Source organism: Pseudorca crassidens, chromosome 6, assembly GCF_039906515.1.
Source record: "Pseudorca crassidens isolate mPseCra1 chromosome 6, mPseCra1.hap1, whole genome shotgun sequence".
NCBI classification, from domain to species: Eukaryota; Metazoa; Chordata; class Mammalia; order Artiodactyla; family Delphinidae; genus Pseudorca; species Pseudorca crassidens.
In genome coordinates this window covers 72,960,523-72,986,359 of record NC_090301.1, presented here as the reverse complement: position 1 = coordinate 72,986,359, position 25,837 = coordinate 72,960,523, and the positions used below count along the sequence as shown (strand labels likewise).

Below are 25,837 nucleotides of genomic sequence, written 5' to 3'. Positions count from 1 at the left end.
AATCCAGTCCCACACTGAGTCTCAAAGTGAAATACTCAGTGTTTCAAAATGTTCAATGTTTAAGTTCCTGAAAAGTTTCCCACTCAGGACCTCTCCAGCACTCATCAGTAATCTATCAAGTGTTCATCATCAAATGTATCAGCCATCATACAACCATTTTTCCAAAACAACTCGATCAGATGTCAGAAACAGTAGAATTCTCAGACCTTTTTTTTCTCCTTAGATCAAACTTCATCATTTCTGGGATTTGACTGAGATCTTTAAAAGTCTGTATCTTAGATTTTCCTCATAACCTCTCTAGGTAAAGTCTTGGTCTTAAAAGGTCTCCAATTTTCCCAGGTTTCCTTAAAAATGTCTTTTACCTTCAGAATGACAATATTTTACCTCTGTGTCCTACACTTAAAATCTAGCATAGCTAAGGAGATGATGAAGCTGTGTTAATGGGGGCAAAATAAAACCCAAGAAAATGCAGTCCCCATAAAGAATAACTAAATATATGCCAGATGTAGGAAGCCTCACCCTCTTCATGATTTTTAAAAATAAAAATACTACATAGGACTTTGGGTATGAGAAAATGGGCTAAACTTTTTAAGAAGAAAGTAATTTTCAGTACGCCTTTTCATAGAGTAGAAAACAATGCTTTGGAAAACAGCAGTCAGCAACTAATGTGACATTCAAAAAAAAAACCAAAAACACCATGTAAATGTTCTTTTTATCCTACTTTTTGGAGAAAGAGAAAATGATAATTGGGAGGACAGACTACTGAGATGGAGGGATTATCTACAGAGGGCATGAGACTGAAAAAAGAGGAAATTTTGTGGTTGGTACATTAGAGGAACTGAAAAAAGAACAGTGTATCAGTGCATCCATAGTAGCAAACAGCAAAACCCACTTAAGCTAGTTGAAATAGGAAAGCAATTTATTAAAGGGTGTTAGGTAGTTCCTAGAATTTCTGGGAGGGCCAGAGAAGATGCTCAACCCTCACTAGGAGACTGCTTCCCTGAAGACCCACTGCAGCTCTGCTAGTCCCATGCACCTTTGCTTGCATCACCTATTCTGAGAGCGAGATACTAAAAGTATGGTAATAGATGTTGACTAGACTTATTGTGGTGATCATTTCATAATATATACAAATATTAAAACACGTTGTACACCTGAAATTAATTTAATGTTATATGTCAATTATACCTCAATTTTAAAAAGAAGAAGGAGGAGGGAGAAGAGGAGGAGAAGGAGATGATGATGATGATGATGACACACTGGCAGAGCTAGCTGGAAAAAATACGACATGCAGGCATACCTCAGAGATATTGCAGGCTTGGTTCCAGAACACTGCAATAAAGCACCTATTGCAATAAAGCAAGTAACACGAAATTTTTGGTTTCCCAGTGTATATAAAAGTTATGTTTATACTATACTGTAGTAGTCAGTCTATTATGCATGCAAGAGCATTATGTTCAAAACATGTTTGTACCTTAATTATAAAATACTTCATTGCTAAAACATGCTAACCATCATCTGAGCCTTCAGTGAGTCATAATCTTTTTGCTGGTGGAGGGTCTTGCCTCGATGATGATGGCTGATGACTGAACAGGGTGGTGGTGGCTGAAGGTTGGGGTGACTGTGGCAATTTCTTAAAATAGGACAACAATGACGTTTTCTGTATCACTGAACTCTTCCTTTCACAAAAGATTCCTCTGTAGCCTGCAATGATGTTTGATAGCATTTTACTCACAGTACAACTTCTTTCAAAGTGGGAGTCAATCTGCTCAAACCCGGCTGCTGCTTCATTAACTAAGTTTATGTACTATTCTAAATCCTTTGTCGTCATTTCAACAATCTTCATAGCATCTTTACCAGTAGTAGATTCGATCTCAAGAAATCCCTTTCTTTGCTCATCCATAACAAGCAACTCTCCATCTGTTAGTTTTATCAGCGATTCAGATACATCTCCAGGTACGACTTCTAATTCTAGTCTTCTTGCAATTTCCACCACATCTGCAGTTACTTACTCCACTGAAGTCTTAAACCCCTCAAAGTCATCGATGTAGGCTGGAATCAACTTCTTCCAAACTCCTAACCCTACTCCTTCCCATGAATCACAAATGTTCTTCACGGCATCTAGAATGGTGAATCCTTTCCAGAAGATTTTCAATTTACTTTGTCCAGATCCATCAGAGGAATCACTATCTATGGCAGCTATACCCTTACAAAATTCATGAGTTGCAAAATGGATGTTGTGTTAGCAGGCGTGAAAACAACATGAATCTCATCGTACATCTGCATCAGAACTCTTAAGTGCCCAGGGACATTGTCAATGAGCAGAAATATTTTGAAAGCAATCATTTTTTTTCTAAGCAGTAAGTCTCACCAGTGGGCTTCAATATTCAGTAAACCATGTTGTAAACAGGTGTGCTGTTTGTGCAGGCTTTGTTGTTCCATTTATAGAGTACAGACAGAGTAGACTGAGCATAACCCAAGGGTCCTAGAATTTTCAAAATGGTAAATGAGCACTGGCTTCAACTTAAAGTCACCAGCAGCATTAGCCCCTAACGAGAGTCAGCCAGGTATTGACTTGTCCTCTCTAGCTATGAAAGTCTTAGAAGGCATATTCTTCTAACAGAAGGCTATTTCACCTACACTGAAAATCTCTTATTTAGTGTAGCCACTGAAACTGTGCCCCACAGAATTAACAGAAGCTGATAACTACAGAAATTCTTGAACTTGTCTTACAGAAGAACAGACAAGGGATCACCTTGTTAAAACCCCTTTGCTTTTAAACTGTCTTCATTGATTGAGTTCACTTTAGTATTTTTTTTCTTTCTTTCTCTTTTCCTCACTTAAGCTGCATACCTTCTTAGCTTCATACAGCCCAGCTGTTTTATAGGAACTTGAAGTCAGCTCCTGCCCAGTGTGAGCTGGCTGGGGACTGGATGGAACTATGACCCTAAAACTGGGCCTGCTCAGATGTCAGAGGGCTGGAAAATGCCACCCTCAGATCATGCTGTGTCTCCATTTTGAATATGCAGAATCATGCAGCACAACTTGGCTAACTGTTTGGCACAAGGGGCCTAGGTTTCAGCCTATCTTGGCTTTTCGACATGCCTTCCTCACTAAGCTTAATCACTTCCAGTTTTTAATTTAAAGTGAGAGATATGCGACTCTTCTTTCACTTGAACATTTAGAGGCTAAGGGTTATTAACTGGCCTAATTTCAATATTGTTGTGTCACCTGGAATAGGGATGCCCAAGGAGAGGAAGACAGATGGGGAAACAGCAAGTCGATGGGGCAGTCAGAACACACACAATGTTTATCAATTAAGTTTGCCATATTATATGAGCATGGTGCCAACACAATTACAATAGTAATATCAAAGATCACTGAACACAGATCACCATAATATAATAATAAAAAATTTTGAAATATTATGAGGATTACCAAGATGTGAAACAGAAACACGAAGTAAGCAAATGTTGTAAAAATCGCGCCCGATGCAGGGTTGCCACAAACCTGCAGCTTGTAAAAACCACAATATCTGTGAAGCACTATAAAGCAAAGCACAATAAAATGAGGTATGCCTGTAGTTAAAATAAATAAATAAAAGCTATGCAACTATTATACCCCAAGCCTTATTCATGATAGTCAAAAGGTGGAAACACACCAAATGTTCACTGAGACGTGAACAAAACGTGGTTTAAAAAAAGTGGTATATAGGGGCTTCCCTGGTGGCGCAGTGGTTAAGAGTCCACCTGACAATGCAGGGGACACAGGTTCGAGCCCTGGTTCAGGAGGATCCCACATGCCGCAGAGCAGCTAGGCCCATGCACCACAACTACTGAGCCTGTGCTCTAGAGCCCGCAAGCCACAACTACTGAGCCCACAAGCCACAACTACTGAAGCCCACATGCCTAGAGCCCATGCTCTGCAACAAGAGAAACCACCGCAATGAGAAGCAAATGCACCGCAACAAAGAGTAGCCCCTGCTCGCCACAACTAGAGAAAGCCCGGGCACAGCAATGAAGGCCCAATGCAGCCAAAAATAAAATAAATAAATAAATGATTTAAAAAATAAAATAAAATTAAAAAATTTAAAAAGTGGTATGTAAATACAGTGGAATATTACTCAGCCTTAAAAAGGAATGAAATTCTATACAAAAAGATTTTCAAAACCTGGGAAAAATAAAGAGATCAAAGGGATTCAAGAGAAAGTGACAAATAAAGACTACGAGCAAAGAAGATCCAACATAGCATAATACTATAAAAGAGGTCCTTAGGGAAAAAATTAAAAGGGAGCATAATACTAACAATTATAATTTAAAAAATATCCTGAAATAAAATTAAATTTATATTGTGAAAGGTATACTGACCCAGAATGGCCAATATCAAGATCAAGTCCATAGGGTTTCCCTGGTGGCGCAGTGGTTGAGAGTTCGCCTGCCGATGCAGGGGACACAGGTTCGTGCCCCGGTCCAGGAAGATCCCACATGCCGCAGAGCGGCTGGGCCCATGAGCCATGGCCGCTGAGCCTGCACGTCCGGAGCCTGTGCTCCATAACTGTAGAGGCCACAACAGTGAGAGGCCCGCGTACAGCAAAAAAAAAAAAAAAAAAAAAGATCAAGTCCATAAAACTACTATGTGTGATTCACTTTGTTATAAAGCAGAAACTAACACACCATTGTAAAGCAATTATACCCCAATAAAGATGTTAAATAAAAAAAAATAAAATAAACAGATATATAATTTTAAAAAAACTACTATGATTAGAAAAAAAAATATCGTTGGTACAATCAGGCAAAAGATCAAGTGATCATCAGGGAAACTAAAATTGGATTATAACCAGCCTTTGACATTTTATGCTAAGGAAAGTAAATGTAAATAAAGTATCTGATACTCAGGCAAAACGGACTTTCAACTATAAAGAACTCTGACAAACTGTTATCAACATTCAAGAATTCAGAAAATATTGTTTCCATGAGTAATTTCTGAAGATTTTTCTAGAAAACAGACAACCAAAATGAGAAGAAAGACACTGATATAAAGATTGGTGGCAATCAGTAAATACATATTTACTTATAGAACTAAGATTAAATTAGAGCTAAGACAGAATATAATATTTACATAATCTTTGACAATATAAAGTAAAACTATAACAAAAGGAAAAAGAATATAAAGTGCATAGAATTTTTTATTGTTCTTGTTTTTATCATACTGGTATTTTATTCTAAGACTGTTTGTTGTGTGTAAAATGTGAGATAATGTAAATGAGTAATATATTCTATTTCTAACATTTTCGCTAAGGAATGTGAGCAGCCTCTAGGAGCTGGAAAAGGCAAAGAAACAGATTTTCCACTAGAGTCTCCAGATGGGAATGCAGCCCTGTTGACGTCTTGATTTTAGCCCAGTGAGACCCAAATCAGACTTCCAACCTTCAGAACAATAATAAATTTGTATTGTTCAAACCACTAAGTTTGTGGTAATTTGTTACAACAGTGATATAAGGTTAATACAAATTCCAAGCAAGAACCATACAGCAAAGCCCAGTCAACCCACAAAACCATGAAAGATAGTTAAAAAAAAAAAAAAAAAGTAGTTTTGAACCACTAAGTTTTGTTAAAAAGCAATAGATAACTGGAATAGCAAGGAAGTTATCAAGTCTATTAAGTTGTCTTTAAAGAACCCATGAGCCTAACTGAAAAGACTTCCTTTGGGCAAGGAGGAGATAATTTGAGCAGCAATAAGGATAATACTTCAACAGATTGAAACATCAAATTCCTTTAAACCTATGACTTCATAAAGATACAACAAAACTGATCACCTTTGGATGATATTAGAAAGCCAATTCATTATTTTCAAACCTCATAAGTTAATGGGAAAAAAAAGGCTCAAACACTTAGCTTACATTTTTTATCTTCTCTACCAAATAGAGAAGAGGGAAATTTTTCTTCATATAAGGTTTCCACTAACAAAGAAGGAATGACTGAATTACAGAATTTCTAGCATGTAATCTATAATTAATTAATGGCTCTAGGCATTAAGAATTAGTAATAGCTAACATTAAAAAAAATGCTCAGATGACAGAACACAACAGTAAAATTAAGTTGTCTTGAAAAAAAAAAAAAAGAACCTAAATCTAATATAGCTTCTAAGTTCAACTACCAATTTATAGCACACACAAAGAACACAGGACAGAGGAACATATTAAACTACACCAGGAGGACACCATCAAAAAACTCCAACATAAGAAATTCTGCATGTAAATATATTTGTTTTTTCAAACAAATACATTTCAAGGGAAAAAAACAAGGATGGAGGGGGAGGCCTATAGATTAAAGACACTCAGACATAATTTTATAACTAAAATATAGTGTTTAAGGATCTACCCTTGGGCGATTCAACAGTAAAGAAAGACAGCTAGAAGGTCTAATCCCAGAACTCTCCATCACTTAGAGATCAATGGAGATGGAGGCGTCAGCCAAGAAGATTGAGGAGTGACTAAAGAAACAGGAGGTAAAGCAGACTGGTGTCATAGAAGCCAAGAGAAGAACATGTTCCAAGATGGGGTGGTTGTCAACAGAGTTAAAGGCTGCCATGAAGTCAGTAAGATGAAGACTGAAAATGGTCATCAAATTTGTCAGTATGGAGTTCACTGGTGCCCTTGCTAAGAGCAGTGTCAGTGGAGGGTGAGGGCAAAGCTAGCTCAGAACGAGTGACCGTAACTAGCAAGTGAGAAGAAACCAAATATCTAGAGGCAACATTTTCAAGACGTTCACTTAAGAAGAGGAGCAGAGAAATAGCCTGGTGTCTAGGGGAAAATGTGGGGTTAATGGAAATCGATTTTTTAAGTGGAATTTATTTGAGCGTATACGTATGCTGAAGGAGAACTTGAAGACATAGGAGAGAAAGAGGGTAACCAAACAAGAGAAATTCTTGTGGAACTGAGAGGGGATGAAACCCAAATCACTCATGGATTTCAGATTTATTTTATTTTGTGTCATTTAAAAAATACTGGTCAGGACTCACTAGATTGACTTAATGACCCACAGTTTGACAAACAACTGATCTAGGGCATATTATTTTACCTTCCTGAATCTATTTCCTTATCTGTAAAATGCGGATGACAATCTCATAAGGTTGTTATGATGGTCAAGTAAGACATTATATGTAAAGTACATATAGGGTACTGAGCACAGTTTGTGCTCAATGAATAACTATTATTAATACTATTTTTAAAAACAAAGAAAATTAATAAGGTCTGAGTCTGGGCATAGCCAGCATCTAGGCTGCTGCCCAAACCTCAACTAATATTTTCATCATAACCACAAGTATCAACTCCATGGTTCTCAAAATAGTGACACTACCTCCTGCTGTGTATCACCAGCTACTTGTATTTGTGTGATTGTTTAGAAATAGTAAAAAATTATGCTTGAGTTTTATTTGAAACACTTCCTTTCTATAAAATCATCTAGATATTTAATAGATAACATGGAAATTTTGATAGCATTCTGAATTTTAAAACATTCCTTCCAAACAACCATACAAATACATTTTTCCAAGCCAAAACAGATATCCTTATGCTTGAAATGCTATTTCTAATTTATTCTTACAGGCTAATTTGCAAAATCAAGTTGTTTGGATGATTGGTTTGCAGTAAACATGGTATACCAAATTGGCTTCTAAATTTAGAGAAAGGTTGAGTCTCCTCTTATAATAATCGAGAAATAATAGAAGTATTAATGATAATGAAATTTCCATAATTAAAAAACTCAAATTCTGAAATAACAAGCAGAAATGAACATTAGTAGGTAGTAGCAACATAAACTGTAATTTTTGCAAATGGTTATTTTGAGCTCTTTTTATGGCATAATGCAACCTCCAAAATTCAATTTACTAAATGATAATATATGTCCCATATGTGTCATAATTAAGTTCCATAGTCTTTGGAGAATTTAGTACTATTAAACATAACAAAGATATTGGAAATAGTGCATAAAAGTCTAAGAATCATAAAAGAAAAGTTGTTTTTAACAGATGCTATGATTTCTATGTCTGATATTTGAAAAAATTTTAGAAAGTAGTATTGTTATCCATATAAATGTATTCAAAGAAAAATCTTATTTATGTATAACGCGATTTGAGGATGAACTCTAGATTTTGAATACAGTAGACTCTGTATCCTTTCTTGGAGGTTTTTGAGGACCGATTTTTGGTAATATCTCCTTGGCATAAAATGTTTTATGAAGTCCAGCTTCTCGAAGTGCTAACTCAAAACGAAGTCTAGGGTCAGAAATTATCTGTAGAAATAAAATGATTTAAATAAATAGCATTTCATTGAAGTAAATTTTATCATTTAGTTCTGTATTTCCCCAAGCCGTGTAATTTGTTTTTACTGGATAGATGACTAGATGACAGTAAATTCTGTGTATACAGTGACTATATTCTGAACTTACTGAAAATATACAAACCTTTTTGACATTATCACTTTCCAGTATATCAGTGGTTTCCAACATAAGATGTACAGAATACTGTATACTAGATTAGTCAAAATAAAACATTAAAATTATTAAAAGATGGGATAAAAGATGCTTTCAGTACGATCATTGATTTGTTATTTATTGTTAGTTGTAATTATAAAATATAAACAACCATTGATTAAAATAAACCTAAACCACAACCTTGTAAATCTGTCTTTAAACAGACATTTTAATTTCTCCATCATTTGGAAATATGTAAATTAAGTTCAAACACATGGCCACTACTTGAAAAACAAAATCAATAGAACTTTTCTTCCAAGGCCAGATTTCTATTTCAAGCGGAACTAGAAAATGCTTCCATCAATCTGACTCTAAGGGGTATAGATATATGAGTAGTTCAATTTCCCTTTTCATTTATAGCTGATTGGACATTATTCCTCCTTCTATGAATATTAATGTCAACAGACACTGTTTGCAATGATAAGAAGGTGGCCACGTATGGCTTTCAGCTAATGAAACATTTTACATGAACTTGAAGTCTCCCTAGAGGATGGGATAATAAGCCATTGAAAGCAACCCCTCCTTCAAGGAGCTCTTACACTAACAGAGGTAAAAAAATGTACACAGGTAACTACAGTCCGTGGCAACATGTGACAGATGCTCCAAGAGTAGTAGAATACGGAGAGACATCTCCTGGTGCCAATGAGACTAGGATAGTCTCAGGTAAGGAGGACCACTTGAGCTAACTTTAAAGTTCAACTTACTCTTCTATAAAGCTGGGGATGGGGCTGGGGGAGGAAGAGAGATCAAGAAAGAAAGGCACATGCAAACTCAGAGACGAAATAGGTTAAGTTGGGATCGGGGTAATCTGGGTAGAGTACTTGGTACCATTGGGGAACACTGAAAAAGGACACTTCTAAGACTGGGACTTGAATTTTAAAGGCTTGAAGGCTATGCCAAGGAGTATGGGGAGCTACTGAGGTTGTGTTTCTCTTTTCAGCATGGAACTAATATAATCATTGCTGTTGCATAATAAGATGCATCTGATTACAAGTTCAGGATAAATTAAGGTGGCAGAGAAAGAAGAGACAGAAGCAGGGAGAGTGCTTAAGAATCGACTACAATTATCTAGACATGAAATAATAAATGACTAAAATTGGCTGGTAGCAAGGAAGAGAGAACTGTCCAAAACACTATGAAGGGAAGAATCAATAGAACTTGGCAACTGATCAATACAGGGACTAGGGGCAACGATGCATATGTCAGGAATAACACTGAGATTTGTGTCTGAAAAGCAACGTATTTGAGCCTTAGACCTAGGTTTCTCCTCTTTTGCTCCAAAAGAGTCTCCCTGGTCACTCTCATCCACTTTGAAGCATTCATGCTCCACCTGTGTGCTGTTGACGTCCTCATTATCTCCAGGATTCACCTTTTTTTCCCCCCAGCTCCAGAACTGTGAGTTTTAAAATGTTTTCATAATTCTGTTTTTTTCAATACGTATCAAGTGAAATGAAGATCTCCCTCACATACTGACTTCCATTTCCCCAATTCTCCTACCCAGATGAAGCCCATCAGTTTCCTGTAAGTGCGTATTAGACATCTTCAACCTAAACCTGATATGAACAAAATAAATGCTCTCTCCCTAAGTCTGCTTTTCCTTCTGAATTCTTATATGGTTAATGGCAGCACCACCTAATGATTATAATTTACTGAATTATTACTAAGTGCCAGACAATATTCTAGGCAATTGACATTTATTATACTAATCCTCACAAGAACCTTACAAATTGTTTTACAGATGAAGTAAACAAGACATAAAGATGTTAATAGCTTACACAAGTTCACACAGCCAGTAAATTGTGGATGTGGATTTCAATCCAAAATGCAGGCTCTTCTCAATATCACTCACTGCCTAGTTTAGAATCACCCTCACTCATTATCCCCCTCCTCTTCTCAGCCAGAGCCATCCATGCCCCTGCCAGGCCACCCTCCCCTCACTCCATGCCACTTCTATGAGAGCTCCACCATCTTCAAAGGACCTGACTCCACCTCCACCAATTTTCCATTCAGGACACATTACTATAACATAAAGCTGATTATATAATTCACCTGCTTCAAAGTCTCACCTCTGCTCACAGGATAAAGGTCAAAAGTCTTAGCAAGTAAGATCTACTATACTTTTCACAGTCTGACCGGAATTTATGTCTCCAGTCTCATCCCCCAGCACCCACCCTTACCATGTACCTTACACTGAACACATACCGGTAAGGGTCACCCTCTTCTGCTTGGTGAAGCACTTATTTCCTCAGCCCAGGTACCTGAAAGCTTTTCAGCTTCTGATTTCAATTCTTTGTAAGCCCAACTGCCCTCCCTGCTTTGGATTCTGGAGATACCTGTGCATTTTCTAATTAATCCCTCTCCCTACACCCACCCCTCTCCCCAATCCAGTTTTGCTGTTGTTTGTTTTTAACTTAAATTATCTGGAATGAATTCTGTCACTGCTGCCAAAATTCCTCAACTAAGATGGAGCTTAGTTTCCCCTTTTCCATTTCTCTGACTTCCCATTCAGGGCTGCCCGTTCATTCCCTTCCTCTTGAGCTGCAGCCCTTAGCCAGAGGCAATCTCGCCCTAGTGGAGTTATTCCCATGCATGCTACTTTCCTTCCCAACGCAACTCCCCTGCTCACTTCCTCCACACAGGACAAGTTTATCTTGCTCAGGATGCAGCCCTGGCACCAGGCTCAGTGCCAGATACAGTATATGTTCCATAAATATTTGCCCAATTAATATGTGTATTGTTCATCTTTTTATTCCCTAGCAAAGTATGCAGCACATAAATGAGGCACACTCGATTTATTTGTCAGTGAGTGAATGGATGAAGTTTCCTGCTTTTTAAATAATTAAATAAGCATTTAGCTTTTCTTAGATTTGTAAAGTTAACAACTACTTTCTCCCTTAACTTCAGTGATATCCATTCATTCATATGTCCTGGCTCCTCTTCCATCCATCCATCTAAAAAAACTTTAAAAAAATCCTTTCTCAGCTATAGAAACAGATTAAAATGATTCAGAAGTTCCTAGAAACAGTTAAATAACCTCTTAATACCTTTTCCCACAGCAAATGTTTCATCATTAGCTCTGATACATTATTTTCTGTTCATTTTAATTTCAGAAAGCTTCCCTCTGCTTTGTCTTATCAGTATCATTAGTTGTTTCTTTAATAGGGTTTATGTTATGCATTAACAATTCTGAATATGATAAATATTTAAACAAAATACAGTATTAACACAACTTTAAAATTTTATAAAATTATTTTTTAGATTAAAATAATTTTCAATGACAACATTTTTACATAAAGTGTTTTGTTCTATGGTCACCTATCAACTATTTTATATTAAGAATTGTTCAGTAATTATGTGCTCTCATTTAGAAATAAAAATTATGCTAATATGGATGGTATTTAAATGTAAATATTGAAAATAATTTGTAACCCAAAACACACACTTCTACAATTCTTATCATCATGGCTTTTGCATCAATCGTGCTAATTTCCATAATTACCTGCTGTTCATTATATGTATTCAATGTGAACAGTGGCTTTTGAAGAATAAATTCTTCTTCGATTCCAATACCCATCCTCGCTTTTGATGCCATTGTGTCTGACATCATTCTAACAGGATCAAATTGAGCGACAATAGCAACCTAAAAGAAGAAAAAGCATGGCTACTTGGAACAAGATACAAGCAAAATGCTTCTGGGCAACATTATTAATGATAATGTCCATTAAAGTCAAGAAATTTTATTAAAGATTACATAATTACAGTTATGATTAAATTTAGATAAAAATTTCTTTTTCATCCAAAGTCAAGGGAAATTTTATATAGAAAACCCACATATTCAACCACCTTGAAAGTAACCAAAAGTAGAAAACATTAATTTTTAACCACTAGCAATCTATGGCCATGGTAACAACCCCATGAAGCTTTCTAGAAAGTTTAATCTGATTAAGCTGAATCTAGAGCATGTCATTTATGGGTAAAGTCATGTGTGTTGGCATTATTCAGCAAGACGGGTGAGTTTTCATTGTACCAGGCAACTAGATTTCCAGGGACTGTTAAAAACCATTGTTTCCCCTTCCAGTGAAAAACTGCAGAGTCGTTTCAACCCAAATGCCCTTGTCCTTTATGATAATTGAAATTGTTCAAACCTGTATCCTAATGAAAAGAAGCCACTAATTTTGTAAATTATATGCACCATTAATAACACCTGCCTGTTAATTCCTAAAGTCAAGAATTAGCATTAAGAAAATGGCATTTTTAATGCCATTTAGAAATTGTAATGACATAACTGGGGGTTGAACATACTTTAATTATTATAGGTTTCCTAGCCAAAATGTCTTTTACTGTAGTTCTAAACACTGATTACAGATAACGGGCACAGATATTTCCTCTTTCAAAGGGCTCACAGATGGAAAGAATCCTAATCATATGGACTCTGTAGTTATCAAAATTATATTTTGAACAAGAATGTGTTTAGTAAGAGTGACATTAAGTTTTGTCTCCTGAAGACCATGGTATATCACTATTTGCTAATGATTGAATAATTTAAATTTTGTTGAATCTAAGATGACCAGGACTTAAATTCAAAGTATAGGAATATATTTCTATAATCTATTTTATAAAAGATGATATAATAGTTGTATGCATTTACACTTCTTCTTTACTAAATATTTCATTTAACTAGACTTCCTTGGTTTGAATCCAGTTTGACATTTACTAGCTATGTGACTTTGGGGAACCTCTGGGCCTCCTCAGTTTTCTATGAAGTAGGAATAATAATAATTCCTACATCATAGGGTTGTGGTAGAGATTAAATGAGGTAAAACCTAAAAGCTAAAAGCATTTAGAAGAGTAATGTGAATGCACATTACTACAAACCTGTGAAGTAGGTACTATTATTATGATTCCCATTTTTCAGAGGAAGAAATGAAGCTTAGGGAGCTTAAAAGACCTAAGTTTTCTGTCAGTAAGTAGTGAACCAGGTTGTACCAGTTTTGAAGGACACCAGAGGCCAAGTTCTTACCCAAGATTCTATACTGCCTTCACTGACAGAGAAGAGAAACCAGACAGTCATTTCCTATCAGCTGGGAAATGGTGTCAATGAAGACTTTAGAGCTTGTGAGTTGAGCTAATCACTTTCAGGTTAAAAACTATGAAAAATTACCAAGTAGAACTATTTTATTACATTTCCCAAGGTCTTAAATTCTTGCTCTTGCCGACTACTACCTTCAGAACTTTTGCCTACTTTTACGAGCCAAAGCAATGGGAGACTTTTATTTCTCCACAAAAACAGTATTTTTATAAAGTGGTTTTTAACCTGTTTGTTGACTGTGGGATGTTTCCAAACAGAGGTTCCTACCCTAGGGAGGATTATCTTGCTCAATCTCCACCACATTTTTTCGAGGAGAGTAAAATCCTTCGGCTAGATGCAGAGTTTCACTGCTGTACATGGATACTATTCAGCTTATAAACTAGAGGTAATATGGATGCATTTAAATCTTGGGAGAGCTATTTTAAAGGTGCTGATAAAATTCTTTTAATACACTAAGAAACTGGAAATGGTTCAACATAAATCTAATTGCTCCCAGCAATGAAGACCAGTGTCCCAATTTGGGAAAGTTACATTTTATATAGCAGATGTCATGAACTAAGCCCTAGTAATAATGTTATTAAGAGCACTTAGAAACATTTTTTTAAACCACCCATGAAATTTTCCAAATTAAAAACACCTGTTTCCTCAGGGCTTCTATTCGCTTCTCTCTCTCTGCTTCTTCAAGTGCTTCTTGAAGGGTCACTTCTTTTTTCTCCATCAAACGCTTTTCCAATAATTCTCGTCTATATTTAACCCTTTAAAAATAATGCACAGGAAAGTTAGGAAAACATCATGATAATGGAGATTACGTGGATGGGTGCATAGGGACAGAAGGCAACTCATAAGTGACATCACTGTCATACTGTTTTTACTTGCTTTTGGTTGATTTCTCATATCAAAACAATAAAGGATGCTTGTATAAAATACAATTTATAATAATTCTAATAACAATCATAGAACTGCAGGTCATGGGGCAGGAAAACATGGGGTAAAATCAAATCTATCTCTTTCTTCATTAAAATCTTTGTATGAAATGTCATCTAATAAGTTCTAACACAATTTGAGATGTTAAAAAGGCTATATTACTGATTAAATATACATAATTTTAGAAACACTGGTAAATAAAATACTAGAATAATATGCCCAAAGTATCTCAATTACTAGACTTTAAACCAAACTCTATACTGTTATTCATAACTGTGTGTGTGTGTGTGTGTGTGTTAAGAAACTTTGAAAACTGCACTTTGACTGTAGATGGCAGCAAAAACATGACTTCCCCTTAGCATTCTGTTTCCATCCCCCTTAACAGCAGATATTAAAACGGCATATTTAAATATCTGTTTTAATACTCCCAGGTTCATTTGGGTCTCCTCGGCTGCTTTTTCAGGCAGCCTCCCTAACCATCTTCTTTGTAGAGATAAGATTTGTCATTTCAAAAACAGTAGGCACCTGGGTTCTCGAGGGAGTAGGTGGCCGTTGCCTCTGTCTTCTATCATAAACGGTTTAGATTTAACTTCCTCTATGGCATCAGTCACAAATGTGCTTTACCCTTAGCGCGCACACCTGCATTTTCCATGGGTATCCCTTCGCTAGACCCTTTTTTATTCTGAATCCCGACATTTACTGAGGTGTTCACTAGGCACCAAGTCTTGTGCTAAGGACTTTACCTCTTTTAGCTCAATTAGACATCACATGTTGGGGTACCCCTATTGATCCCACGTTAGGGTATCACTATTGATCCCATTTTAAAGATAAAGAAATGGAGGCATAGACAAGTGACGTAAATTGTCCAAGCTCTCACACCCAGTAAATGGCAGAGCCTGAGGTCAAACCCAGGCAGACTGGCCCCAGGGCCCATGCCTACTCCTCACCCTCTCGCCTCCACGCAACTACCCACTATGCTCTTCTCTCTTCTCCTCCTGACAACCCCACTCACCTCACTGACTTATGTGTGCCAAACCCTGTGCTAGATATCGAAAGCACACTGAGAAAACGACTGTTCTTAAACAGTTTGTAGTTTAACAGAGACACAGACAAGCCCAAGAACTAAACAAGGTATACAGTGTCTTCAGAGAGGTATAAATAAGGTCCACTGAGAATTCAGAGGAAGGTGCGATGACTACTTGCTGGGCTGTGAGAGAGACTGGTGAGCTTCAGCAAGAGCTCTTTAGAGGAGGCAGCAACTGAGCTGGGTCTGGAGGACTAGAATTTGCAGAGGCCAGGAGACACGGTGGCCGAGGTGGGACAGAGCAGGAGCCGGAATGGGGGTGAGTCCAGGGAGGCACTCGTATTCAGGCTCCTGCACGTGAAGCGCTGGCATCCAAGAGTGGGTGACTTCTTCAGTTTTGCACCCCCGGGGGCCTCACTTGCCCCACCTCGTCACAGCCCTGAGCAGGAAAGGGTTCATGGTGGCTAGAACAGAGAAAGTGGATGAGCAGTGACAGAGAGGCCAAGAAAAGCACTGGAGGGCTGAACCTGGTAGTTACATGGTTCCCTCAATGATTTGCTCCCGGGGAGGAAACCCTCTTTAAAATCAGGTTGCTCCTGAGGCTGGCACTGAAGAAGGTGCTCTGGGAAAGGAGAGAAGGGAAGCAGGCAGCAGATGTTTTTCGAGGACAAAACCCAGAATGGGGTTTGGAAGGAAGATCCTAGCCTCACAGCCTGATGGCTGTGGCTGTCCTCCGCCATCATCTCCCATTTCAGGAGTCAGTACAGTCAGCTACATGGATTAAAGAATCTGAAGACCAGATTGCTCCCCTTCTTTGCCGCTTCCCTGTCATGGAAAGCTCTATTTCTCTTTCCTTCCACGTTCACTAAGGCATGACACAACCTCCCTAATGAGGTTCTACTCAGTTTAAGCACTGAGTACAAGCTAAGTGAACTACTGTGAAGGTTCAATTAAAAGACACCCTGGGATTTGACAATTACCATATGTTAATTCTCAGAACTTTTGAAAAGTTTCTCTTCCTCTGGATGTATAGGTTGCTTTGTCTGCAGTGAAGTTTTGGCTGCTTTGTGGGAAAGTAACAGTTGTTTTATTTGGAGGAGCTTGACTATGAGGAAGAGCTTGCAGAGTGAGGCATCTGAGGCTGTGTGGTAAAGAAAGCTGGCTCATGCTTTACTGTGAGGCTCCCTCATTGCTTCAACAAAAATTTGAGCACCTCTCTGCATCCATCACTGTGCTAAGCACTGGAGATACGATTTCAACACAGGAGACACACTCCTGTCCTCACAGAAGCGACCATATAATGCCGATACAAAGACCCAGGCAATTATGACACAGGGGGACTCTCGCTCTGATGGGACAATGGGGCAGAGGTCATGGGAGAGGTATCTTTGCCAGACTTGGGGCATTCAGGGGAGCATCCAACAGGAAGTGGTCTGAATTTCAGATCTAAAAAGGGAGCAGGAACTCTCCAGATGGGGAGAGAATAGAAAGAATGTTATAGGTAGAAAAAAAGAAATGGCAATATGAAGGCCCAGAAGGTGGAAGAGCACGGTACTTTTGAAGAACTGAAAAATATTTGGAATGACCAAAAATGAAAGATGTAAGGTGAGGAGTGCCAAGAGCTGAGGCTGGGGAGGCAAGAGAGGCCAGACGGCGGGGGCTTTGCAAGCATGAGGGCTTTGATCAGGGCAATGGGATCAGAAAGCTCTCTCCTATAATATGGAAGATGGATTGCAAGGAAGCAAGACCAGAGAGAATTATCCAGATGCAAGTTGATGGTTTCCTGAATTAGGGCAGAGGGAGGGGTGCTGGTGGGAGTTAGAGAGAAGACATGTATTTAAAATTTATGTAGAAAATAGAATAAGTAGGAATCGTTAGTGTTTTTTATGGGAAGAGGGGAGAGGAAGTTAAGGTTTCTGTCTTGCATGATGAACAATGGCATCCCTCACTAAAACTGGGGACTTAGAGAAACCAGGAAGAGAAGGAATCAGGTTCAGTTTAGACATAGATCTGCTGTCGTAAGATCTGGGCTGGAGCAGTGGATGCCGATCTTTATCAATGGCATGGGATTGAGTCCGAGGGACAGATGGCACCAGCCAGGAAGAGACTGTAGAGTATGAAGAGAGGCAGGCCTTGCATTGGTTCCCAAGGAAACAACTTTTTTCCCTTCTTTTCTATATATATTTTCAGTATTTATAAATTTTATATCATTCATTCATTCGTTGGCTGGGTGCCCATTCTGTGCCAAGCACCGTTCTAGGGTGGGTGATCCATGCTGATTAAAACAAAACAACCCGGCTCTCATAGAGTTTCAATTCTAGACATATATATTTATTCATCTATTTAGAAGTTTAATTTCTTTTCAAAAGGTGGGGGATATTATCAGTTTAATTTCCCCACTCTGCTACAACCCAAGGAAGCAACTTTTAAGAAAGGGGCAGAAGAGGAGGAAACTAAGAGAATGAGGAGAAATGGTGGCAAAGAAGCAAAGGAAGATGGGAACAGCAATGTCACATGCTACAAATCAGTTATAATATCAGATAATCATTGGATTAAATAACAGGGAGCCATTGGCGACCTCGGCATCAGAGAGGTGACTGAAGAATTAGCGGGAGATAAGGAAGTAAGAGGGAGCAGAGACAACCCCTTCAGTAAGACTGATGCCAACGGGGAGGAGAGAGGCAGGGCAGTGCTGGAGGAAGCTGATCACAGTTGCATTGGCTCCAAAGTGATGATCAAGATGACTCTGACTACCATGAAGATTGGCCAAGGGAAGATTTCAGGAAACAGACACACTCAAATTCTTCATTCTTAGAGATGTTATCGTTTAAACTCAAATAATAATTCACTGTAAAGGGGGAAGCTCTTGGTACATCTTTCTTTTCCCAGTCTGGATAGAAAAATGTCTTTGCCTAAAGAGAAGTGATGCAGAAAAACTCCTGGGAGAAAGCCAAATACTCACATATTCATGGGGAAAGAAAATAGCAACACAGTAAAGTCAATCATTTGGAAAATTTTCCACATAAATACCTTCAGCCATTTGAGGTAGCAGCTTTTCTCCAAATTAAACTGTTGCTATGAAAGTCAATGTCAGGAAGTGGCAAAACTCAATAGTCTTTAAGCTCTGCACTGAATTCCCAAACAGGAATCCTAGGTTCTTCTCTCAGTCTGTTTTATGCTCCTTGAGTTGACGAAGGTTGAGAGTGCGGCAGAGGAGGCCTTTTCCACTCCTCTTGGGGGAGGAGAAGCATCATACTGTTCAAAAGCAACAGCTGCTGCAGAATCAGGCACAGCATTAACAATAATCTGAAAAGGATTTTGTTTAAGCCTCTGGACCTGAGTGTAGTTGAAGGGACAAGAAGCTTTCATGTAGAAATGGAGAATTTTTGTATAATTTTGGATAATATTTATGTGTGTATTGCACTCTAAGAGATGAGTATACAAATGCAAATGGTTTGGAAACACCATGAACTTCAGTAACAGCCTCCCTTTGCTTTAGTGAAACTTCAGTAAGAACTGGGCAAAATATTAAGTACAAAATCTTGACCTCCCTCCTATCTGGAGACACAGGTAACTTCAGTCTAAAAGGAAGCTACAGCAAACAAAAGGGGAAAAAAGACTTCAGAATAATTGCTGGTAGTGGGAGGTTCTACCGTTTTTGTTTTGTTTTTTTTTTAAACTTATGCAGTAAATAAAACAGCATTAACAACACATCTTAATTAGATTAACCAGTATGGAACTCCCATCAAAAATGTTTCAGGGAAGTAATCTGCCCTACTGAATTAGAGGCAGTTTCTAAACAAATCTGCTACTTCATTTTTAGGTGATGTGGCTTACTCAACATTGAACAAGAAATCTTTAACAGGCACACACTGGAGGTGCTATTGCCACAGGGGTCTGAGCAGCAGCAGCAGCATGGTGAACCTGTTTCTGCCTGCTGGGAAATCCCGTTTTGGCTTAAACCCCACTCAGAAAGTTTTGCCCACCAAGCAAAGAGAACCTCTCCGTGAGCTCTAGGGAACTCCAACAGGGAAGAGTGCGCAGATCAAAACATAGGCAGGCCAGGTGGCAGCACCTGTCCAAAGGTGGAGGTCTGGGGAAGAGGAGGTGGAGAAGCCAGCCCAGAGAAAAGAAGGGAGATAACATAACCAGTGCCGGTATCGCGCCTCTAACCATCCGGGTGATGAGACTCGACTCAGTGGGTGTTCTGGCTAAGGGCCTAAGCAGAGACCAGTTCCTGCAAATGTAATGTGAATCCTGATACAAAGCAGTGACATCCTGGTACAGATCAGCATGGGACAAGAACAAAGAGGATTCACAGAGAACCCACAGAACCACAAGGAGACGAACTCCCGCCAGCCCCAGAAAAAGATACTATTCTTCTGGCTCAGAGCGCTTACTGGTTCCTTTGTGCCGTGTAAAGGCAAGTTCCTATTGGAACTCCAGTCTTTAATTGATTAATTCAATTAGTCAACAGAGTTACTTGAGCACTTACTATGTGCCAAGCACTGCCCCAGGTGCTCAGGATAACAATAGTGAAAAATAAAAACCAGACAAGATCCCCCCTCTTAAATCTTACGTTATTTGTGGGTTATTCTATATAAGCATGCTTAAATTAACATCCTAGTAAAATACATTAAATTGTTTTAATAAATTATTTTTGAATTTATCACAGAGTCCTAAATTAAAGAGCTCCTTCTTATATTGCTCTAAAGCGACGTTCTCAACTGTGACTATCATTGGAATTATCTGAACTTAGAAAAAGTTCTGATGCCAGGGCCCCACACCACTCTAATTACATCACAGTCTGGTTCGGGGGCTCCAGCATCAGTATTTTGTTAAAAGTTACCCAGGTGATTCTAATGAGCAGTCTGGTCTGAGTGCAGCACCACCTGGCCCCTTGGGTCCCTAATTTGCGCTAATGTCAGGATCACCTGGAGGGCTTGTTGAAGTGCAGATTGCTTGATTGCCTCCAGAGTTTCTGATCCAGAAGCAGTGAGGCGGGATCTGAAAATCTGCATTTCTAAGAAGTTTCCAGGTGATGCTGGTTCTGCTGGTCTGGGGACCACACTTTGAGAACTACAGCAAAGACAAATATTTTGATTAGAGGGACTCTACCTGCCTACTGTTAACAAGACAAAACCAGATACAAATTACTACCCAGATAGGGTTTCTTATTTACGGTTGCATGTGCTAAATAGTTATATGCCTCAGGATTGACCCACACTAGAAGTTCCTGCTTTCATGTTACTGACGTTCAAGAGCAGAATCCTTAACTTGTGTCATATTTTAGATTCCACATATAAGTGATGTCATATTCCACTGTATGTGTATATATATATATATATATATATATATACCACATGTTCTTTATCTATGAAACAGAAAGAGACTCACAGACATAGAGAACAGGCTTGTGGTTTCCAAGCACGGGTGAGGATGGGGGAGTGTTCGATTGGGAGATTGGGATTAGCAGATGCAAACCATTATATAGAGAATGAATAAACAACAAGGTCCTACTGTATAGCACAGGGAACTATATTCAATATCCTGTGATAAACCGTAATGGAAAAGAATATGAAAAAGAATGTTTATGTATATGTATGACTGAATCACTTTGGTGTACACCAGAAACTAACACAACATTGTAAATTAAGGGTCCTTCAATTTTAAAAAAGAGCAGAATCTTTCAACCCCATCCCACCCCCATGACCCTAACACACATGGATGACAGGTTCCCTCAGTGGCAGTGGTCCGCCCCGGCTTGGGTCAGTGTCAGTGATGGGTAGTTGCAACAACGGCTGTTACTGAACCTCTTTCTTTCCCTCCAGGGGACAAAACACTGGTGTATCCTGATGACAGTTGAAAACCTCAGACTCCTGGTGATATTTAAAGGGTCTATTCAGTAAAATCAAAAAAGGAAGAAACAACTTGAAAGCATTTCCGCTATGAGCCACTTCCCTTGGGAATAGTTCTTGCAACTCCAGGGGGGTAAATATTTTTCATGCTGGAAGTGAAAACCCATAAATAAGAGTCATGTACATTTTCCTGTTGGTTGTAATCAGTTCCAACCTAGCCATCTGAGTTCACCTGAGTTAGAAATGCAGAGATATAAACAGCTGTGAAACAAGGACTTAAACCTGGGAATCCAGAATATAGGACAAGATGTGAGGAGAGGGTTACTGAAAGAATGTTGCAAATATCGTATTAGCCCTTGCCTCAAGTTAGTGCAGAAAGACATTTCTGCCACATTTATCCTCCTCTTTTCGAACTACTCCTAACCCTTTCCATCTAGTTTTCAGTAATCCTTTTATACCCTCACATAGCCTCAAAAATTTCCTAGAATACTCCTTTCCAATAGCATTTCAAGTAGGGTACAAGAAATAAAAGATGCATTGTCTATCGGGAATTAAAAGCAATAATAAAAGCCGGTCTTCTTTTTTCTTTTTAATCACCATGCATCAGCAACTCTAAACAAAGTTAGTGATAAAAACTCCCTCCACTGGAGCATGCAGCCCCATCTCACTGACTCTTGGCTGCTCCTTTCAAATGTTTCCCTTAACTGAAAACCAGTGCTTCCCAGGTGATCCTACTTCCATGGTTACCCTTTTACAATGGTGAGGGAAGAAGGCTAGCATTTTCCTGGCTCTCCAACAATTCCAGAAAAGTTTTATCCATTGACTTGGGTTAGACTATCCTCTTTCTAATAGGGTTCTTGGGATCAACTACTGGCTTCCCAGGTCACTGCCCGACATTTCCTGAGGGTTATTCAAAACTCCACTCTTACAGTTCCTTGATTCCCCAGCAGCATTTGCTTCTCCCCTGCTTCAACAGCCCACTCCTTAGACCAAACTTGGAGCTTGGCATCACCTATTGAAACTGTGGGTAATCATTTTCAAATCCATTTCACCTGCTTTCACTAATCAAGGTCATTTTAAGACTTGCATGTTCTCCAAGCTGCACAGAGCCTATACAATAAGATGTTTACCTGAGTTGCTTTCTGGGAACTAGGAGTCAGCTGTGTCTAGCTCAGCTGAGCTGGTTAAGACTGGATAGGACCACCAACCAACCCTCCAACTGAGCATGCACGAGTGTCCGCTAGGTGACCTTTTGATGTCAGCGAGCTGAAAACTCCACCCTCAGATCGTGCTAAGCATCTCCATTTTTGAACATGCAGAGGCCTGTAGCTTAGTTACACCTGAGCAGAACGATGATTGCTGCACCTTTTTCCAACCAACTTTCCCCATGCTCCATACACCTCAGACCATCCTACTGCTTTATTCTTTATCCCACAAATACCCGGAGCCCCTTGCCTCTGGGGAGGGGGCTCTGAGACTTTTTCTCCTGTCTCCTTACTTGGCTGCTTAGCTAATAAACGCTCTCTTTGCTGCACACCTCTGGCTTCTCAGCGTTTTGCCTTGCTGCCTGTCAGGCAAAACGAACCTGGTCTGGGAACACCATTTCCCTGCCAAAATTTTACACTGAGGGATTCTGTTCTGACTCCAATCTCTAGGGTCACCACATATACCGATGAAGGCTGCATGCTGCATAACCCTAGGAATGGACTGCCTTCCAACCTCCCATCCTTTTTACGTTCACTCATTTAACCTTACTCAACCTGCTACTACTTTAGCTTATCAGGCTCTCCATTTCTCAACAATATTTATGAACTATGAACTTTGTGCCAGGCACTGGGCTAGGTCTTTCCCTCATGAAGTTTACTGTCATTCTACCTCTTCCTTTTCTCCCAGGCTATGAGGCACAATCAGATTTTACTTAAGTCTCTCTCCAGCTTTGGATCGATGGGCATATCTCTTCAAAGACATTATCATTAATACTCTTTTATTGTCTTCTTTTCTTTCCACATCTGCTCTGACAATTTCCAACCCTCATTCTTTATTGAATTTGTTATATATTTGTGAGGTTTGAACCTTACCTAGACATTTAACACTCCTCCAGAATGATTTTATTTACCTCAGCTGCTTGATAGTCTCCCTCTTAGCAGAGAACCTCACCTCCTACTTTACTGAAAAGAAAAGGCCATAAGTGTTCACTTTCCCTACCATGCTTTGTTCACTTCCAATCTTGTCAAGACTCATCTTTATTCATCCTTTCCTCCTTAAACCTGGGCTCTTAAATACCATAAACCTAGTCGTCTCTAGGTCCTTGCTCCAGAAGTAAATCTTTTACTTTCCTATTTCTTCAGTCCTTCTCCCCTCCACGGTTCCTTTTCTTCTGCACACAAACTTCTTCAAATGGGGAAAATACATATCTCTCAACTCTCTCTTTTCAGCTACCGTCCTCTTTTTCCCTTCCCGGCAAAATTTCTTAAATGGAGTAGCCATACTTTGTCTCTAATTCTTTCAGTCTGATTTAGTCCAAACCCCCCTGCAGTCTGGCCTCTGACCTTTCCACTCTGTGGAAACTGCTCTCACCAATGCCTCCAAATTGTAAACTCAGAGCCTCCTTTTAAAGCTCCTCTGACTTGACCTAACAATGCCTGGTACTGATGACCACCTCCTTCATGAATGCACATCCTATTTCTGACTGCTTTTCCTCATATTTTACTGGCTCCTCCTCATCTGTCCACCCAAGTTTCCAACACAAATCCTCTTTTTAAATCCACAATTTAAAAACATTGTCTGGGAAATATGACTTCAGCTACAATCAAGGCATGAATAGCTGCAGCTTCCAACTCCTTCAAAGCCCCAAATCCTTTGATCTTTTATTTCTTCTCTATGTAATTTCAGGATTGACTTCAGTTAAATCCCTCAAATGTAACTATATTACAGTGATAGTTAAATGCACAGCTTCTGCCTTAATGGGCATCTGAGCTTGGTATAGTGTTGACATCCTTTTGTGAAAACTTAGGAACAAACCTAATGACACACGGCTAAGTAGAAGTCTGGAATTTCTCCCCAGATCCTCTTAGAAATGAACCACCGTGGCACCATGGGTACCATGGACAGGGCCAAGATTCTGCCTAGCCAATTATTTTGGGTTTGCTCTAATCCAAAGGCTGAGACTTATGTTCCCAATGTTTAATACCTTATAACATGGCTGCAACAATTTTAGCCTGAAATATTTATAGTACAGTTAGTCACTTCAGCTACTTAAAAATCATAAAATGTATAACTTTGAGCAATATAACTTCTTGGAACCAAGAAAATTTTTTATGTGCTTAAACAACTGACTGGGCACACAACATTTGGGATTACTAGCTATAAACCATTTTACAAATAGGAGATATCTTCCAAAAATAATGACTTTAATATTAGAAGAGTTGATTTTTTTAACCCCTACTTTCTGATAGTAATTGTATAGGGCTACTGCCTATTATGGCCAAATTAGATTTTAATAATTAGACCACACTGGTAAACATCTGTTGTTTTTTTACCCTCTAGCATCAACCTAGTAACACCAATCCCCTTCAAACTGCCTCACCTCATTCCATGTAGGTCTGTTGAAGCCTGTAATCAAGAATCCCCCCACCTTTCCTCGATATGGTGACCAGATATGGTTATAGTATTATATTACAAATAGGACCACAGTGATTGGCCCTCAGTGAGCACGTGAATTCAGCTGAGCCAACTGGAATCTTTCCCTGGGGATTTATATATGGATATTGAAGAAGAAAAGTTTTCTCTTCTCTCTGAAGTTACTAACCTTGAATCATGTGATTAACCCTGGAGCTGCCTGTAGCCATGCCTCCCTCTCCTTCTGCCTCCCCAAGCCCAGACACATGAGGAAGTCCGTTTCAATGTGCAAACAGGTACAGAGTAAATAAGTAGAGAGTGAGAGGAACCTGAAGATGCCATTTGAGTCCCCGAGGCAAGACCCGCTTCTGGATTTCCATCCAGGTGAATCAATCCATTCTCTTTTCTGCCTAAGCTAGTTTGAGTTAGGTTTCTCTCAGTTGCTTCTGAGGAATCCTGACTAATAAACATATCTTCTATTTATAAGGGAACACTTACCCTTTTTACTCTCTCTAACAGTGGAGCACATACAGAGCTGTTCCAAGTGGTAGTCAGTTCATTTCCCAAACTCATGGCCCACGGAATGTTAAGATCCCACAGGATGTTAACATGTGTGCCATCAAAAATGTGTTGGATGTTCCAGTACGTTTGAGGAAAACTAAGATAAAGTGAAATAAGTTTCTTTATAGTAGGACTTCTCAAAATATTTATTATGATACAGTGGTATGCATTATGAATTTCCAAAAGGAGGACTTAGTATGCTAATTTCCCCAAATTATCTGATAATAGAAAC

The 25,837-nt window shown here is 38.9% G+C and overlaps 1 protein-coding gene across 13 annotated transcripts in view; it reads right to left on the bottom strand.

Moving 5' to 3' along the window:
- The window catches only part of CCDC148 (coiled-coil domain containing 148), a 337,625-nt gene that overhangs the window by 61,668 nt on the left and 250,120 nt on the right, over positions 1-25,837 (bottom strand). For 11 of the 13 annotated variants that reach the window (XM_067741853.1, XM_067741855.1, XM_067741856.1 and 8 more), the window contains 3 exons: positions 14,258-14,375; positions 12,031-12,171; positions 6,965-8,291 (listed from right to left, as the gene is read on the bottom strand). In XM_067741853.1, coding sequence (XP_067597954.1) covers positions 8,145-8,291; positions 12,031-12,171; positions 14,258-14,375 — 406 coding nt within the window. In that variant the 3' untranslated portion in view covers positions 6,965-8,144. Of the gene's footprint in view, positions 1-6,964; positions 8,292-12,030; positions 12,172-14,257; positions 14,376-25,837 lie in introns of those variants that run through there. The other 2 variants (XM_067741854.1, XM_067741858.1) reach the window with 1 other exon arrangement.